This window comes from Choloepus didactylus, chromosome 20 (genome assembly GCF_015220235.1).
Source record: "Choloepus didactylus isolate mChoDid1 chromosome 20, mChoDid1.pri, whole genome shotgun sequence".
Taxonomy (NCBI): domain Eukaryota; kingdom Metazoa; phylum Chordata; class Mammalia; order Pilosa; family Megalonychidae; genus Choloepus; species Choloepus didactylus.
In genome coordinates, this window is record NC_051326.1 from 3,782,969 (window position 1) to 3,803,287 (window position 20,319).

Below are 20,319 nucleotides of genomic sequence, written 5' to 3' on the forward strand. Positions count from 1 at the left end.
ATATGGGATGGTTTGGGTGTTCTTTTTTATTTCCTTCAAGTTTTTTATATTTTTTTCTTTATTTTTGAGTAATGAAAATGCTAGAAAATAGATTGTGGCAATGAATGCACAACTATATGATGATATGGTGAGCCAATGATTGTACACTTTGCATGGATTATATGGTGTATGAGTATATCTCAATAAAATTGCATTTAAAAAATATATGAGTTTGCAATGATCATTTACATTTCTCTTCTAGTAGTTCTATTTAATCATGAATCTCATTCATAGAAAAGAGCAGGGTTTTTTTGTTTGCTTTTTGTTGGTCAGATAAACAACTGGATTGATGTTTCTTTTCAATACATCTTTTTCTTTTGTTCTTTTCATAATTCCTTTTTAAAACACTATTTCCAAATGCTATGCATTAAAAACAGGACAAATAGACTCTTTATGTATAATAATTACTGCTAGGGGAAAAGCATGTATTGAGGATTATTCCTGAGAAAAACCTAGTCTTTAAAAAGTTTTCTCCTAAAATTTTTAATATACAAGTATATGTTTCATTTGTCTATGGCATTTTATATTCATTACACAAAATGAACAATTACTGCTTTTCCGTATGCAATGAGAGAGAAGAGAACACATTTTTTCAGCACACATGGCCAAAAACAAATGATCTATTTGCAAGCAGTCCATGGTGATACACAAAGGGTTTCCATTGGTGAGAGCATATGGGCTCTTTTAGAGAATGTCAAAGAACTGGAGGGCGTTTCAGATCTGGCCTGCAGAAGGAGAAGTAGCAGAAAGCGTGATGAAGCCAGTGTTCATCCTGTGCCAGTCTGACAGAATCAGACCTGGGCATCGTCGAGCAGAATTCAAGTTCTCATAGCCCAGCTGCTCATCTGGAGCCATCAACATGGCACAGATGGTATTAATGTTTTTTCTCGCTTGGCTAGCACTAAGTAGAGTTTCTAATTAAAATAAATTATAAGACATTATTTACAATGACCTTTTTCAGAATACATTCAGTCAATAAGAACTAAGTAGAACTTGAAGGAACTATATGAGGTTTGAAAATTAACAGAATAAGCTCTGAACACAAACATGATGTATTAGTTGCAGCTTTGGAACAGAGGTGGATTTTCCAGAAAAAGATGTTACAGCATTCAAAATGGTAAAACTTGATTTGTGACAGATTCCATGAGATCTGCCCCCATTTAGAATGCTCATGTGGCTATCTTTAGGAGCTGAAGGCCAAGCCACAGTAGCATACATGAAATAATTCTTTCATTGTAAGCCAACTACTTTGAAAAGGGAGACCCTATTCTCTTCTGTCACTCTCTCACATAATCACAGGAGGCAGATCACCTTTACTAGCTGCTGACTTCAGAAGTATTTACGGGACTCAGTGGAAAGACGGTGGATGACCTAGCAGCAATGGAGAAGCTTCCCTGATGGAGTTGAGGTTTGAGTTACACCAATGAGGACAGAGATCCTCTTCTGGCCACCGGGATGCAGAATGTTCTTGGTGAGCAAGTCCAGCAGATCCAGGAACTGACTGCTGGAATTCAGAAGAGGTTGGCTTCCCCGAGGGCAGTGTAGAGCTTTATGCTGAAAAGGTGACCACAAGAGGTCTCCGTGCCATCGCCAGGCAGGCCCTCTGCTTTACAAACCCCTAGGAGGGCTTGCTGGGCGGAGGGCCTGCTGTGGAATGCTGCATTTCATCGTGGAGAGTGGGGCCAAGGGCTGCGAGGTTGTGCTATCTGGGAAACTCCGAGGACAGAGGCCAAATGATCCACAATAGGGACCCTGTTAACGACCATGTTGATACTGTGTGTGCCATGTGCTGCTCAGGCAGGCACCCCAATGGTAAGTCTGGTCCTAAGAAGCCCCAGCCTGACCATGTGAGCATGATGGAACCCAAAGATGAGATCCTGCCCACCACTCCCATCTCACAGCAGAAGGGGTGGAAGCCAGGGCCACCTGCCATGCCCCAACCAGTCCCTAATGCATAAAAGGCTCTCCTTGGCAGCTAGATCTGGAGCCTGGATGTTGCTTTACATAGACTTGTAATAGAACTTTTTAAAATGACACATGATAAAAATGTAGCTTATGAGGGGTGACAGTGGGATTGGGAATGCCATAAGGACCAAACTCCACTTTGTCTAGTTTATGGATGGATGTGTAGAAAAGTAGGGGAAGCAAACAAACAGACAAAGATACCTAGTGTTCTTTTTTACTTCAATTGCTCTTTTTCACTCTAATTATTATTCTTGTTATTTTTGTGTGTGCGCTAATGAAGGTGTCAGGGATTGATTTAGGTGATGAATGTACAACTATGTAATGGTACTGTAAACAATCGAAAGTACAATTTGTTTTGTATGACTGCGTGGTATGTGAATATATCTCAATAAAATGATGATTAAAAAAAAAAAAATATTGAATGTTTGCAATGGTTGGTGAAGCAAATTGTACTAAACATTTAGGAGTGTGTGCTGGTTTGGATATATTATGTCCCCCAAAAAGCCATATTCTTTAATAAAATATAACCATCTGATAGCTTTAACAATTAATAATCATTTGTATTCATCTGGCACCTTTCTTCTAAATAAATAAATCTAAATAAATAAAAAAAATAAAAAATAAAAATAAAATGACACATGGCCTTACTGCACTGTATGTCCAGTGTTCAGACTCAGAGGGTCATGTTGATCCCTGGGATCATTGGTCTTAGGGTCCCAGGTTTACGATGTTTCTATACCTCTCTAAAGCCCTCTTGCTTTGCAGAGCTAAGCAGAGAAATAACTGGGACAGTAAATCTGATGAATGTGAAGTCCGATTGCTAGCAGGGAAGCACCTGGATTAACTGACCTGTAGTTCAGGGTTACAGGATCAGAAATGGGATACACATATATATATATATTTATTCATTTATTTATTATTATTACTGTAACTCCCATCGCAACCCCACTCCCACCCCCACCCCAGCGCCAGCCCCCAGTAACCTCGCATCAACTTTCTGTCTGTGACTTTCCTGTAAGTGGAATCATAAGTTGCCCATTGTGTCTGGCTCATTTCACACAACATGAAGTCTTCAAGGTTCCACTGCTATTGTAGCATGAACCAGAATTTCATTTCATTTTACAGCTGAATAATCCATTGTATGAATGTACCACCCTTTGTTTGTGCATTTATCTGTTGGTAGACACTTGAGTGGTTTCCACCTTAAGGGTATTGTGAATAATGCTATCAATATTGGTATACAAGTGAGATATTTTTAGGACGACTTTTCTTGAGGAATAAGGAAATATGTATTGCAAGTAGAAAATAATACACAGGCGATTATATTTTGGGCAATTCTGTGTTTATGTTCTAGATGTTGCACAACATATATTCTCATGTAATCCTAAACATCTCTAAAGTGTAAAGGGAATTTGCTTGTGTCTCTGAAGTATCAAAAGCATTTTAAAAAACATAAAGACCAAGAAGGGGCAAGATGGCAGCATAGAGAGGAGTGGAATTTAGCCAGTCCCCTGGAAAAACTAATAAACAACCAGGAACAACTAGTAAATAATTTGGAGTAACTGCTGGGGGACAACCGTGACTGTCCACTCATCATACACTAACCTGGACTGGGAGGAATGCCTGAGATCGCAGCACAGAATCTGTAAGTAAAAGCTGCAGAACTGCCGGGAGCCCCCTTCCCCCCACAGCAGGCGGAACAGCAAAACCTCGCTGTGGTAGAAACTAGCAGCACTCTCCAAGCAACCGAATATAGCTCATCTGAGCTCCAACTGGGGTTTTAATTAACAAATACAGACTGCTGAACACAAGCTACAAAACCCCAACAAGCAGACAGAGGCTTTTAGTGGTGACTGACCTTAAAGGGCCAGGGGACTCCTCTGTCCCGGGAGGAGGAGCCCAGAAGACCAGGTGTTACCTCTGGCTGACGAATGAAACTGGGGGGCCATAGACTGGCTTCAAAAAGGGACTTTCTGTCCCTTTTTCTCTCTCTCAACCTGAGAGGCTCACAAGAGAGAGCCACAGCCATTTTCAGTTCACAGCACTCTGACCCAGACAGGGGTGGAGATAACAGAGTCAGAGAGATTATTCAAATGCAGATGATAACTCCCTAGGGGGTGTGTGTTTCCTAAGAGGAAGGAGGAGGGGCCCAGCTTTCCCTTCAGAACGAGACCCCAGAGCCTGGAGGAAAACAGCCAAAACAGAAACTGAAGGGGCCACACCTCCTTACACCAGTCGGGAGCAACAGGCTGACAGGTGCCACCTGCTGGGCAGGTTAGGAAAAACACAGTGACTGGAGACCTCACAGGAAAGTCTGTCATTCCTCTAAGATACACCTTGAATATAACCCCATTCTGAGACCTGAACCCGTGCTGGTCCAGGAAAATCTGACTGGGGTAACCAAGGAAACCAGATGCCTAGACAACAGAAAACTACAATCTATACTAGGAAAAATAAGATATGGCCCAGTCAAAGGAATAAACTTCCACCTCAATCAAGATACAGTTGAGATATATAAATAAAAATCATTAGTTTTACAACTGAAGTAATGAAACTTGTAAGTATTAAGCAGATTACGCATGAAGTCAGCTCTCATTTATAAGTTATAATTTAATGTGGTTATTATATCTACTGCTGAGAAATGTGTACTATGGCATATTATAGCTAAGCACTATATCTTAATTTAATAATAGTAGCTATAATCTTCTGAAATGTGCTTCAAACTGAGGAGACAAATACTACCTGATTTACAAACATAATATAAATCTACAGTAATTAAGAGAGTATGGTATTGGAGAAAAGATAGCATATAGATCAATGGAATGGAATAAAGAGTCCAAAAATAGAACACCAATATGGAAAACTGATTTTTAATAAATTTGCAAACGGAATTCAGTAGAGAAAGCATGGTCTTTTTAACATATGGTCCTAGAATATTTAGATATAACAAATAAGTGGGGAAAAAAAAAAAAAAAACAACTTTGATCAATACCCCATACAATAAACAAAAATTAACTCTCAAAATGGGCCTCAAACCTAACTGTAAAATGTAAAAATATAAAACCTTTAGAAGAAAGCAGAGGAGAAAATCTTTGTGGCAAAGATTTATTAGTTATAATACCAAAAGCACACTCAAAGAAAGAACAAATTGATAAATTGGACTTCATCAAAATTAAAAATTTTTGCTCTTCAAAAGGCGGTGACAAAAGAATGAAAAGACAAGGCACAGACAGGAGAAAATCTTTGCAATGCATATATCTAAAAAAGGATTTATATCCTGAATATGTAAGAAAATTCTCAAAACTCAAGAAAAAGAAAACAATCCAATTTCAAAGATGGCAAAATAAGCACATACAAAGATGCTCAACATTATTAGCCATTAGAGAAATGCAAATTAAAATTATGACATACCACTACACACCTAACAGAAGAGCTAAACTTAAAAAGACTGACCATACCAAGTGTTCAAGAGGATGTGGAACAACTGGTTGGCAAGTAAAATGGTACTTTGGAAAACAGACTATCAGTTTAAAAAAAAGCTAACCACACACCTACCACATATGATCCCACCATTCCACTCTTAAGTATTTATGCAAAAGAAATGAAAGCTTATGCCCACACAAAGACTTCTGCATGAATATTCATAGCAGCTCTATTTCTAATACCCAAAACTCAAGGCATCCAAATGTCCTCAACAGGCGAATGCATAGACACACGTGATACTCCTCAGCAATAAAGTAAAAAAGGAATGAACAGCTAACACACAGTGCAACACGAATGAATTACAACATAATTACGCTGAGTGAAAAAAAGTCAAACAAACAAAAAACAACACTGTATGGTTCCATTTATATAAAATTTGGAGGAATTCAAAGTAATATATAGTAACAGAAAGCACATCAGTGACAGCCTGGGGAGGGGCTGGGGGTGGTGTGATCAGAAGAAGCAGAAGGAGCAGAAGGAAGGGTTTAAAAGGCACAAGAGAAAGCTTTTGGGAGTGGTAGATACATGTTCATTATCTTGACTGTGGTGATGGTTTCATAAATATATACATATTTCAAGTTATCAAACTGTACATTTTAAAAAGGTACAGATTATAGTATGCCAATTATAATGCAGTAAAACTGTCAAAAAAAAAAAAAAAAAGAACAATACATTTGTGTTTTGTTAAATCATGAACAGGTATCGATTAATTTTGCTTATTACTCACTTCCGGCCAGTGTGCCTGGTCAATCTAATCATCAGCTTGCGTGCCTCTTCTGAGCTGCACTGAGTGTTCTTAACAAATGAAATCGGTGTCTCAAGTCCATGTTTCTCCAAAAGCTCTGACACACTATAAGTGAAAGAAGAATCATTTCGAGTCTTGCTACCAAGCAAATAATTTAAAAAATATATAGTAGCTCCAATTTTGCATATTAAATTAGTCTTCAGGAAATAAAGCTAACATTATATTATCAAATCACTCCCCCACTAACTTTTAGTACAATATGCTTGGGCTAAGTGACATTAAAAAAAGCATGCCATGTCCCTATCTCACAATTTTTTCTGCAATTTCTCTCTACTCCAAAAGCATCAAGTCAATAAAGCCAAACCTATCATTTCAATAACTCAGTTTTAACTCTTAACAATCCTTTTGAGTATTCTGCTATAGGCCAGGCTACTGGGAAAACTACAAGCAAATAATTTTTAGAGTTAAAGGACTCCAGAAAGATCATCAGGCTCCATTCTCCCTCAAGCATCATTTTATAAGAAGAGAGATGTGTCACTAGTTCCTATGAACCTCCCCGAGATGACCAGCTCCACAGTCACCAGCACTGTTCCTACCCACACGGGGTCTGTCTCACCAAAGCTCACATTTATGAAGTAATCACTACTCAGAGGTAGCTGGACAGAATTCAGTCATCTTCAAAAGACAGTTTCATGGGTTTTTAGGTCTGTTAAAACATTTACCAACTATCTGTAGATATGAGGTATAACAAGAAAAAAAAAGACCTTATTTTCAAAAGGTCAATAAATTAAGGTGAACAGTAAAAGATCTCAGTATCATCTAGAACCTAAAGAGTGTTACTGTTTCCTTGAGAGACTGATAACATAATGCGTTATCAGTGCCATCTGTGGTTATATCCACAAAGATTTAGTAAAATAAATTATGCTTATTTCACCTTAACTCATTCAGTTATCTCCTAGTTTCATCAGGAAAACTGAGGTAACTACACTGATTTTCAAGGAATGAATCTGTACTGACTCAAGTCACTAAGCTTTAATCAAACTATACTGAATTTTTCAGGGAGACCGGGGAAGGAGAGGCATAAGAAAATCCAGAATAGGAAAAAGCCTGATTTATTAAATATTTTTCAAGGAAATACAATGGTATGACTTTTAGTAAATGGAGTAACAAGAATTGGACTAAGTAATAATAAAGATCTCTAGGGGAAGAAATTGAATAGTAAATTCTTCATTAAACTCACATATTCTGTTCCCTTAAATAAAATTTGAAATATTTTTACACTAGTCCCTTAATTTGAATGAATAACACTTCTAGTTATTGGACTACAAATTATTATACTTTAAAATATACACTACCATTTACTAAAGTGATGTGATTACTTATAATCTCCATAATTATACAATGGAAGAACAAAGTTTATTTTTCTTTAAATTTTATTTTAATGCAAATTTTTTAAAATTACAATCATATTTACACATGCACATAAAAATAAATATTGGTAAGCAATATTAGACTTCCAAAATGGCAAATTGGGAAAATTTCAATCTCCAAAAGTTTAAGGCATCATCATGACAGCAAAGAATGTCACTACAGAGTTATGCGGTATGCGCATATGTGATATGTGTATATTTATTACAATATGAAATAGTCCAGATATTCAAATGTATTGTGCCCTGAAAAAGAAAGTTAGGAGTATAACAAACACTTTGATAATGGGTGCAATGATTGCTGCAGGTATTAACACTGCTTGCATGCTTACCACGGGTGAAAAACTTTTGAAGCTTAATCTAATATTAATTCCACAATCTCATGAGTTAGATACTGAAGATAAGAAAACCCTAAGCTCAGAGATCACACAGCTAGTAAGTGGCAACATCTGGGTTTGAACTTAGGTTTACCAGTCTTTAAAGTCATATTCTTATTCCTCTACCATGCTATGATAATAAGCTAGCAGTGCATTTGTAACCGAGAAAATGCATTCCTAAGAAAGTCAAGGAAATATGAGGCCAAAATGGAAACAATGACTATGGGCAGACTTCACGTGACATTTCCTGGACAGACCCCCTGTGCCAGTTTGGATGTATTATGTCCCCCAAAACACCATTGTTCTAGTTTGCTAAATGCTGCTTGAATGCAAAACATTAGAGAAGGAATTGCTTTTATAAAAGGGGGTTTATTTGGTTACACAGTTACGGTCTTAAGGCCATAAAGTGTCCAAGGTAACACATCAGCAATCGGGTACCTTCACTAGAGGATGGCCAATGGTGTCCAGAAAACCTCTGTTAGCTAAGGCACATGGTTGGCATCTGCTCTGGAGTTCTGGTTTCAAAATGACTTTCTCCCAGGATGTTCCTCTCAAGGCTGCAGTTCCTCAAAAATGTCACTCTCAGTTGCTCTTGGGGAGTTTGTCCTCTCTTAGCTTCTCTGGAGCAAAAGTCTGCTTTCAAAGGCCATCTCCATAATGTCTCTGTAAGCTGAAGCTCCTCTCAGTTCCAGTGCATTCTTCCAAGTGTCCCTCTTGGCTGTAACTCCTCTTCAAAACGTCACTCACAGCTGCACTGAGTTCCTTCTGTTTGTCAGCTCATTTATATGGCTCCACTGATCAAGGCCCACCCTAAATGGTGGGGTCACGCCTCCATGGAAATATCTCCTCAGAGTTATCACCTACAGTTGGGTGGAGCACATTTCCATGCAAACAACCTAATCCAAATGTTCCAACTTAATCCCCACTAATATGTCTGCCCCACAAGATTGCATCAAAGAATATGGCTTTTTCTGGGGGACATAATATGTTCAAACCAGCACAGCCATGTTCTTTGATACAATCTTGTGGGGGCAGAGGTATTAGTGTTGAATAGTTGGAATCTTTGATTACATTACCTTTGATTACATTATTTCCATGAAGGTGTGGCAATGCCCTATAAGTGCTCAGACAGAAGGAGCTCAGTGCTGCAGCCAAGAGAGACATTTTGAAGATGGCCATTGAAAGCAGACTTTTGCTATTCAGCATTGGCCTGGGAGAAACTATGAGAATTCCCCCAGGTGCCTAGAAACATCCTGGGAGAAAGCCATTTTGAAGCACAACCTGGGAGCAAAGGAAGAAGACACCAGCCACATGCCTTCCAGCTAAGAGAGGTTTTCTGGATTCCAATGGCCTTTCTTCAATGAAGGTATACTCATGTTGAAGCCATAATTTGGACATTTTCATGGCCTTAAGACTGTAACTTTGTAACCAAATAAACCCCCTTTATAAAAGCCAATCCATTTCTGGCATTTTGCCTAATGGCAGCACTAGCAAACCAGAACACCCCCTTAATCAGCACAAAGTCAAAAGACTGCTATTTTTCTCACCTGAGAATTTGTTCAAGTTGGTCTACCATGTCATGAAGAGCCGTGGTTGATTTTGTCTTATCACTGAAAGGATAAAAAGAAAAATATATTGAAATTAAGTTTTCATAGTGGTTTTTACATAAAATAAAAATCTCAATTAAATGCAAAAAAGGAATGATGCTTCTCCTGTACTTAATATATAACAATATTACACTGCACTGGTAAAATTTCAGACGCATCTACTTAGTTCATTTAGCGTCTTTCATGACTCAAGAGATTAGTATAAAAATACTGGAGAAGACCAATATTTTCTGTTATAGATTAGTCAAATTCAAGGTACTTTTGGTTCTGCTTGATAGCAATAAATAAACGAACCATTGTGTTCTGTTTTTTTTGTTTTTTGTTTTTGAGACCAATGTAAGGGTGAAGCCATCATTTTGTTACTGTTCTTTTAAACAAACGAAACAGACAGAGGACAGGAGCAGGTCCTGCGTGTTGGCTGTCTCCCAGGCTTGTCCACACCCTTCTCTGACCCCTGAGGCCCTTCTATGAGGATTCTGTGTCCCCAGCGTGTTCCTCCAGGTCATCATTTCCTCTGCACCTTTCCCCAGCAGGGAGCCAGGGAGAAGCAAACCCATCACACAGACAATCCTGAGCAAGCAGAAGAGGTGACAAGCACACCCTTCCTGTGGGTGCAAGTGCACGGGAGACCAGTAAAAAGATCACCACAAAAAGGATGATCAACTAAAAACATATGGCTGACAGGGCAGATTTAACATGGCACAACATCCATGCCAGCGAACTCAGGAAGCCAGCAGAAAAGCTCAGCAACTGCTATGAAAAGCCTCTTTAAGCCAAGATAACTTCTGTGCCCCCTGCCCCCCAGCAGGAATGCCCTCAAAAGAGACCCACACATTGACCACCTTCAGGTACCTTCTGACCAAACACCCATTGAATTCTAGCAAGATCTTAGGGTTTTAGTGAAGAGAAGCCCAAATAAAAATCTTCATCTGGGTTTGGAAAATGGAAAATGTCACTACTTTACCACAAAAGCCTCTTTAATTTAAAACTGTCAATCTGACCTGGTGTAAATCTATTTGGCAATTACTCAATACAACTTGCAAGGATTATCCCCTCTTTTTAAATCAAGTTCTAGGTCTTGGACTAGAATGGTAAATTACGGTAAATTACACGTAAAGTCCACTTTATGTGTAATTTACCGTAATTTATCAGACCTAATTTCCATTAACATATACACTCAGTAATGATATTTTTAAATTGTCAATTTGTAGCATTCAAACACGTTATCCATTTTAAAGAATACAATGTTCTTCCTTGGTGATTTGACATTAATGGCTAAGACTTTCTTCCATCATGATGAAGATGCTGCCTTACTTAGAGGCACAAAATTTTAATTAGCTTAAATAAGTGATTTTTTATTTCCTAAACAGGTCAGAGAAAAATATAATTTCCACTTGGTAAATAACTCTTTCAATAACTAAAAATAAACAACTAATCACTGGAAGAATATAAATTGACAAACTTGGCATGAAGAACAAAAGAACCACAGAAAATTTATTTTAAAGTCTTCTATTTTACTACTAGGTCAATTTGTAATTACAAATTACTTAGAATATTGTAAATGTGAACTGCAATCATTAAGGAATACATGTAATAATAAAAGTATCAAGCTAATTTTTTGGTTTACATTTAGTACTACAAAAAATCAGAAATCATTCATCTGAGGCCAAGAAAAGCCTTCAGCTATACATACTTAAGAAAGGCATTTCTTAACACACACACTCTTTGGAAACAAATATGATAATTCCCAAACTGGAGTATCTACATCAAAAACGCTCTTTTAACATCATCATTCCACTGAAATCCCAACTGTCTCCTAGTGGAAGGCAAATTACTGTTTAAAAAGTAATAGATAAACTCTAACTGATATTTAGGTTTGTTTCATCTTACCGAAAAATAAAGTCTAATATATTTTTAAAATTGCACACTACAGTTGGAAGTAAATGACTTTAATTTAGCGGGAAAGGAGGCATCGAGCTTACAGAAGAGCAACTGCCTCCTCTCAACAAACTCCCACCGACCCACGGAGGAGGAAACGCCCGGCACTGCTGCTCCCCAGGACGGACGCTAAGGAAGGGCCTTCTGCATCTCTTGCTGCCCTCTGAAGAAGGGCAATTCGACTACGGACCACCCAACATCCACTGGGCAGAGGTTTTCTAATCCTGGGCAGGGACATTTTGCCCACATCTGTCAACACAGTCCCCTTAGCTGCCTTCTGCCACCTCCTAAGGCCCCACGCTGGAGAGGCCCACAGCTCTGCAGCCCCCCTTCTCTATTCTGAGGCTCTCTACCGGGTAGGCGCTGCCTGCGGTCGGACCTACACAGGCTTGGGTGATAAACAGACTCCGAGTGGACTCTTATTTATTTTTCCCCACAGGAAGACCCAAGGAAGGGAAGCAGTAGGCTCTGCTACTGTCCTCATTTAGCTTTACCATTCCTAAGGCTAAGGCTCCGATTGCCATTTGGTGTCAGTAGTTAAACAATTCAGGCCATTTCCCAAGCAGGCACATAATGAAAAGGCTAGGGCTTGTCAAAATGATAATACAGATAACAGAACGACAGAAACATAAGGAAGCAAAGAGCTGCTTATCTATTACAAGTTTACGATGCCCTGAGATTATGTTCATGAATTACTATATACTTAAAAATGTGAAGAGGATTATGTCCCTTTGGACCCTTCTATTTTACAGCACCCACCCCCCGACCTACCAATTCATTTTACTCCCCCGAACAGCTTTCCAAAGTGATCAAACCAGTTTTCATGGAGAACGTCCCACATTCTGTATTTGGCAAACTGTTTCTTTGTGGTGTTATTTAGCGGTCATTGGGCAATACTCTGGTGCCATGGGAATTCCCTGTTCCCCATTGGCCTCTCATCCGATCCCAGTACCACAAGTGACGGCATGAGACTATTATTTCACAGGAGGCTATAAACTTGGTGATTTCCTATCATTCATTTCACAGAAAAACAAAATTTTCATGAGAAGGAAAAGAGGGACGAAAGCAGACAGGGAGAGGAGAAAAAGAGGGAACAAAGAGAAGGGGAAAGAAGAGAGCTACGAGGCCTTCTTGTCTACGTATCTCACTTTGCAAATGAAGAAACTGATGACCACAGGGGCCACCTCTCTAGGCTGAGGTCAGGGAGGCACAGACAGGTCCTCCGACGCCTCCTTCTGAGCTCTTTCATGTGCCAGAACTAGCTTCTCTGGAGTAGAAACTTATAGTGTATGCTAGATTTTAAAAGAATGGTTAAAAGATGCTTGTTATCTGACTTCCAAAGAGTGAATATAAATTTGATTTACATAAACTAAATGATCCAAAAGAATGTTATATAAATTACCATTTAAACATAAGCCCAGTTAAAAACAACATCACTAAAAAGGATTACTACAGGGGCAAGGGGCAAGACCCTCTACTTAATTTTATGAGTTTCTATGCAATTCAGAGAATACAACTGGCCCATAATAACTACAATGCTGAATTTAAAATATACAATTCAAACCAAAGAGATAGCATTAACTATCCACTTAAAATAGGTTTTCATTGTGACGGTTGTGGTAATATTTTTGTTTTTTAATGGATAATTAATTTATCAAGGTTGACAAAATTACAGTTATTTCCCATATACTGGGAGAAAGAACAAAAAGTCTGTCTCTATGCAGCAGGATTGCAGATGATTTTACTTTTTCTTCTTTATTTTTATTTTTCATATTTCAAAATGCACTATAATGAACATTCTGGGAGAGGGGGAGGGGCAGCATTATTGTTTTAAATGTTAGACTAAAAAGACTCAACGATAACAGATTGTCCACTGTGGATTCTTACCCATATCCTCGTTGTGGCAGACATTCTAATATGTCATAACAAAAAGAGAGCTGGTCATTTCGTTCACAGTTGTAGATGCATTCTAGTGCTATTGCCATCAACTGGTCTTGATCAGGAATAATTTTCTGCTGTAGCTAGAGAAACACAAAGCATGTTGTGCTAAATGTCAATAGATTTACAGTCGGTATTTCCATACCCCAGTGCCACTGTCAATAGAATATTAAATAGCGCAATTAATCAACTGCAGAAATAAATCTTGACTTTTGTTTAGCTTACAGACTTTTGGGGTCTTTAATAATTCTAAATGAAATCACACTTCAATTACAGAATCTGCTAGAAAAGATAATTTGTAACTCATAAGCTCTACATCTGTTGAAAACAGACTCTTCAGTTTATGATCCATTCAAGATAAAGTAGATGGGAGAAACACAATGAATTAAAAAGGCAATTCATTAAAAACATTTGTAATGCTAAAGCCAAATTTTACATGCTTCAATTACAAAAATACATAAAATTCCTTAGTAGTCACAGGAGTTAGACCTACTAGTTTTCAATGTGCATTAGATATTTTTCATTTAAATACACAGTACTGGTATTTTGTTCAAAAGAATTCACCTTGTAATGCAGGCATACACTTTTTTAACCAGACCACTACACAGATCACAAACACACTCCATATTTTTGATACAGAAAGACGGATACTATGGATTACTTTCTGTATAAGATGCACCATTTTCCACAGCAAACCAGAGGTTCCCATTCTTGGAGTATTTTCTGGGCTGTAAAAATAAATCTGATTTTTTCCTTCTAGTTTCCTATTTCATTATAGACTGTAGAAGCAGTTTATGCAAGGCTATGGAAAGGTTGTAAAGATTAAGCCCTCTAGAGCCAGACTACCACAGTGCAAATTCTGGCTTATCTCCTTAACCAGTTTTGCAGTCAAGCTACTTAACAGATTGGTACATTGTTTTTCTCATCTATCAAACTGGGACAGTGATAACACCTTCCTAATAGGGCCACTGTGAGGATTAAATAAATTAATACATGTAAAATATTTATATAATTAGCACCACATAAAACAAAGTGAAAGCTGAAACTATTTTCTTAGAGACATTTTCAACAATAAAATAAGCTTAAGATAACTTCCATAATAATGATCTAGTGGCTCTCAAAATTTTAGTAGAAACCCACCAAACAGATAGCAAAGCAATGGAGAGAAGCTGCCAAACATGCATTTTCTCAGTTGGAAATCACTGTATCAATGGATGTAAAAAAGAAACATTCAAGGTTACCAGGGAAATTATAGTTTTCTAAAGCAATTGGGTTAAAGGATTTTAGATATTTCATTATGGTATTAAGAAAACATATTCACTTGACATTAACATTTGACAAAAAGTTATCCAAGGTTGCCAAGTGGGAAACTGGTAAATAGGAAAAAGCAGGGCATAATAACGATAAGTTTTATAAATAATAAACATAGCTAACCCTTCCTAATATCTTACTGTGTGGCAAGCACTGCTTCTAAGCACTTTACATGTATTAATTCATAAATCCTCATAACAACCCTAGAAGATTAGCACTGGTACCCTTCCACTTTGCATTCAAGGAAAACAGAGGCAATGAAAGGTCTAATAACGAGCCCAAGGTTGAAGAGGTAGTAAGTGGCAAATCCAGGATCCAAATCCAAGTCACTCCAGAGCCCAAACCCTGCAATACCGGTTCGCACAATCCTGCAGAGGAACTACACGTGCAGGAAGGGGGAAAAGAGGGAAGAGAAGCATGGTAATAGACAACTCAAGTAGGGCAAGAAAACAGCTCAGGAAGATGCAGAGGCAGAAACCAGGTTCAGTCAACCAGCAATTTGGGAAACCACCTGAAACAGAAGGCAGAGAGTCCCTGATGTCTACTTGCTCCCTGTGCTTCTTGCTCCCCGCCCTCCGAGACACTGAAGTGCCTTTAAGTGTCCCCCCCAGCATTAACATGCCCTACAGTCCATCTTTGGTTCTATGTGCTCAAAGTCTTGCACTGACAATCTGGAGTAGCTCCTCCATGTGAAACGTAAAGAATAAGTTCTTTGCTTTGTATTCAAGCTCCTCTGTGGCCTAATGCCAACCAACACTTCTGGTCCTATGAACCACTACCATTCTACAGTTTAATTTCACCAAAATTAAATTTCTTGACTTTTCCTAAACATGCAACTAGCCTGATTCTGTCTCCTTTGTTAGTTCACTCCTACCTGGAATGTCTTCTCAAGAACTCGGCCTTGCCACAGCTAAAGCCTATCAAATAAGCCAGTTTTACCTCCATTTGACTTCTATTAGACTTCCCAAATGTCTATAGTCCCTGACACATGCTCAGTAAATGCTGGCCCAATGAATAAATCCTCATACTACTCTCATATATAGATCCCTCTCCTCTCTGTATTCCTATGGTACTTTTTTGTTCTCTTCTTGCCATTCAGCATATCTTTACTAATATAATCTATTGCATATGTGAATCACTAAAGCTCCAATTTCAAAGAGACTTTGCATTTAGCCCAGTTAAAATCCCTACAAGATACCCAACTTCATATCGTGTAAAACACACTTCCTCTTGCTTTCACCATTTGCCCTTTCACATGCTAACAGAAGAGAGTCCCTCTAGGACTTCCTAAGGAGCTAAAGAAACGACTTTTCTCCACCACAGGCAGCAGATTATCTTCCAGACCACAGAGAGCAAGGTCAACTGCAAAAGAATCATGAACTTTTAAAAAAATTAAAGTCTTACAGTTACGAACTACGGACAATTAGAAAGTAAATGATAAGAAAGCATATTTGGAAATCCCTACAGAAACAAATAAAAGAAATCAATGAAATAGAATACAAAATGAACAGTTTCATATACACACACAAGAAGCAGTTGGAAGAAATGAGGATAGAGAAAATACCAATATGGACAAACAAATATTCAAGAACAGCTGCAAAAACATGGGGGGATTGGGGGGAGTGGAATAAAAAACTACAAAGGGATACTATCCTTACCAAACACTGAAATACACTCAAAAGTCTCTATGATTAAAACGGTGTGCTGCTAGTGCATGCATAGAGAAACAGACCAGGAGAGGAATACAGAAACTCCAGCATTAAACCCAAATAAATAAGGTAATTAGTTATATGACAAAGGTGGCATCTCATATCACTCAGGTGATAAGCTTTTTAATAAATGGTAATGGGAAAATGTAAAATTAGATCCATATCTCAGATCACACAAAAGAACAAACTCCAAATACATTAAAGGATCTAAAAGTAAAAATAAAACCATGCAAGAACTAAAAGAAAATATGGGTGAATTCTTCTTTAACTTTGGAGTAGGAATATAGAGGCAATAAAAGACTGATCAATTTGACTACAATTTTTTTTTTAATTGCATGATGTAATACACCATAAACAAAGTCAAAGGACGACTGAAAAACTAGGAGAAGATATTTGCAACATATACAACAGAAAAAAGCTAATAAGACTCATATATAAGAAATTCTAAGATTTAAGGCAAAAAGGAAGAAAAACCTGAGAGAACAGGAAAAAACAGAAACAGACAATTCACAAAAAAAAGGAGATAGAAATGTCTCTCAAACATATGAGAAATCTTCAAACTTACTTATGGTTAGAGAAATGCAAATTAAAACAACAGTGAAATACCATTTCTCACATATCAAACTGGTAAAAATGTAAAAATATGACAACAAATTCTGACTCCAAGCCTTTTAGGAGACAAGCACTCTCAGACATTGCTAATGGGAATGCAAACTGAAACAAACCTTCTGGAGAGAAATCTGTCAATACCAATACAGCTATAAATGGGCCTGCCTACAGACCCAGCCATCTTCTTTGGAAATATACCTTGAAGATCCACCACGAATACAATAACAAACATAGACAAGGAGACTCATTGCTACATGGAATGTAACTGCAAAGTACTGGGAACAGCATATTTGCCCATAAATAGGAAGCTAGTGAGACTGATTAACTGAAATTTCCCTTGGATTACACTTTCATTTACATGGCCAAATGGGGCTAGGGACCACTATACTGAACAGTGCAGCTATAGAGGCACTTTCCAATTCCTAGACAGCAAAAGCCAATAGAAGGCAAGCAGAAAATTGCAGCCAACAGGTTAAGGTATTAAATAAAGCTTTCAGCAGATACTCATAGCTGGGATAGGAGGTCAGGAGTTGCCAAAAAGGGGCCAAGTAAATATTCAGTGCTTGCAATTCAGATCTCTGAAGGACTATACTCCAGGAATAAAGGAAAACAAGAAATATGACAGTCTTTTTGAAATTAGAAACAGTTCAATCCCTGATCAGATTTAAATGATCATCACTTTCTCTAATAACATTCTCTAATATCCTGCCAAATCTAAATCCAAACCTGAATCTAATTCAAATCTATGTCAAATCCAAATCCAAATCTCAATGCCAAAGTTAAATATTTCTATGAGCTTTTACAATTTTTCAAACACATGCAGTCAAAAATTACAAGGCATAGCAGAAGAAATGACCAAGAGAAAAAGTACACAATAATACAGACATACAAGTGAGCCAAATGTTGACGTTATCAGACACAGACTTTTAAACAACTGCAATTAATATGGTCAAGAGAATACATATTTTTAAACTGAAATATATTATAAATGAAATTAAGAATGAAATAGAGGAGTTGAAAAACAGACTAGACAGAGCTGGAAAGAGGATTAGTGATCAGGAAGAAAAGCCAATTGAAGATATCCAGTCTAAAAACCACAGAACAACAAGAACAACAACAACATAGAAAACGGAAAAAGAATAGAAGAGAGACAAAAGGGACATAGGGAAAATGAGTGCCATAGAAAAGGTCAGAGAGATTCGTGAAGAAGGCATATTTAAAGAAATGATGAAATTTTCCACAACTCATGCAAAACACCAAGTCACAAGTTCAAGAAGCCCTGTGAATAAACAGGATAAATTTAAGACACAGACAGACTTATTAAGGGGAAATGGGAAAATCAATAAGAGTGCCAGCTGGTTTCCTAAGAGTAATGATGGGAGCCAGAGGATAATGGAATGACATCTGTAAAATGTGGAACAACTGCCAACACGGCATACCACACCCAGCTAAAACAGCCTTCATAAATGAAAATGAATTAAGGCATTTTCTTTTTTTATGGAAACATTTTTAATCATTTTTTATTGTAGATAACAGCATATACATATATAGAAGTGATAACTTTCCAAGTGCAATTTAACAAGTAGTCAGACAAATTTCAAAGAATATTATAGGTTACAGTTCCACAATTTCAGTTATTTCCTTATTGTGAAATACAACATATATACAAAAAGGTGATAGCTTTCAAATTACAATTTAACAAGTAACTATAGAACAAATTTCAAAGGATACTATGGGTTACAGTTCCACCATTTCAACTCTTTCCTTCTAGCTTTTCTAATAGCTTAGCAACTAAGAAAAAAAAAATTATATAGAGATTCAGTATTCACAATCCTTTGTTAAATTCCATCTTATCTGTTGTTACCCCCTCCTCTGGTTTAATCCCTTTTCCGATCTTCAGGGATGTCTAGGCAGTGACCACCCTAACTTGTTCATGTTGAAAATGGGTGTCAACTTTATGAGAAAAAGGGGACACATCTAGTTGATGTTCCTGAAGAGGTTATTGCCTCCAGGTTTTGGGACTTAGTTGGCATAGGAGTTCTTTGAAAGATTTAAGTTTCTGAAGAATAAACTTAGTGAGTGAAACATAATTTTATGGAGTTTCCGATAGGGATCTGGATATTCTTTCAGATTTTCGAAACTACTCTTGACTTGGACTTATCATATTGTGGTCATTTGGTATATCCAGGTAAAGCTTGCATAGGAATAACCTCCAGGACAGCCTCTTGACTCTATCTGAGTTCTCTTAGCCACTGAAACCTTATTTGACTGTCTTTCTTTTCCCCCTTATGGTCAAAAAGGCATTCACAATCTCTCAACGCCAGGGTCAGGCTCATTCCCAGAATCTATGTCCCACATCGCCAGGGAGACTCATTCATCTGAGGGATCCTGTCCCACATCAGGGGGAGGGTGATGAATTTATTTGAACAGTTAGGCTTAGAGAGAAAATCTACATTTGAACAACAGAAGAGATTCTCTGAAGATGACTCCTAGGCATAATTACAGGCGGTCTTAGCCTTCCTTTTATAAAAAGGCATTTTCAGACAAGCAAAAACAGAGAATTCATTACCAGCAAATCTAAACTAAAAGAAATTCTAAAAGTAATTCTTCAGGTAAAAGTAATATGATCCTAGACATAAACATATAAATGAAAGGAATGAAGATCCAAAACAAAGGCACAAATAAAATATAAACATAAAAGTATAGTGCAATAATAACTTTCTTGTGGGACTTCACATATATGTAGAAATAAAGAACAAGACAACAGTAACAAAAGGTGGGAGGATAAATGGAGTTAAATGTTCTAAGATCTTTATGTGTCAAGAAGTGGTAAAGGTCATAACTTGTATTAGATCCAAAAAAGATAGTTGGGCAAAATATTTTCTTCTAGAATAACCATAAAAAGCATAATTAAAGCACATATACTAGCAATTTAATAGGAGGAAAATAGAATTGAAAAAAAAATAAATGCAAAAGAAAAAAGAGAAAGAAACACAGAACAGGTGGGATAAATAGTAAATTTAAAAAAAAAAGAGGGCAGGTTTAAATCCAAATAAAGAGGAAAAATATGCCCAAAAAATGGACGATTACAGTATTGTAAAGATATCAGTTCTCCTTCAAAGCAAACTACAAATTCTGTGAATCCCAATCAATATCCCTAAAGGTTTATTT

The 20,319-nt window shown here is 37.4% G+C and overlaps 1 protein-coding gene across 2 annotated transcripts in view; it reads right to left on the reverse strand.

Moving 5' to 3' along the window:
* Positions 1–20,319, reverse strand: part of NBAS (NBAS subunit of NRZ tethering complex) — a 397,863-nt gene that overhangs the window by 222,581 nt on the left and 154,963 nt on the right. For both annotated transcript variants that reach the window (XM_037813443.1, XM_037813445.1), the window contains exons 26-28: positions 13,469–13,602; positions 9,584–9,646; positions 6,215–6,337 (exon numbers count right to left, since the gene is read on the reverse strand). In XM_037813443.1, the coding sequence (XP_037669371.1) occupies positions 6,215–6,337; positions 9,584–9,646; positions 13,469–13,602 (320 nt within the window). The remainder of the gene's footprint in view (positions 1–6,214; positions 6,338–9,583; positions 9,647–13,468; positions 13,603–20,319) is intronic.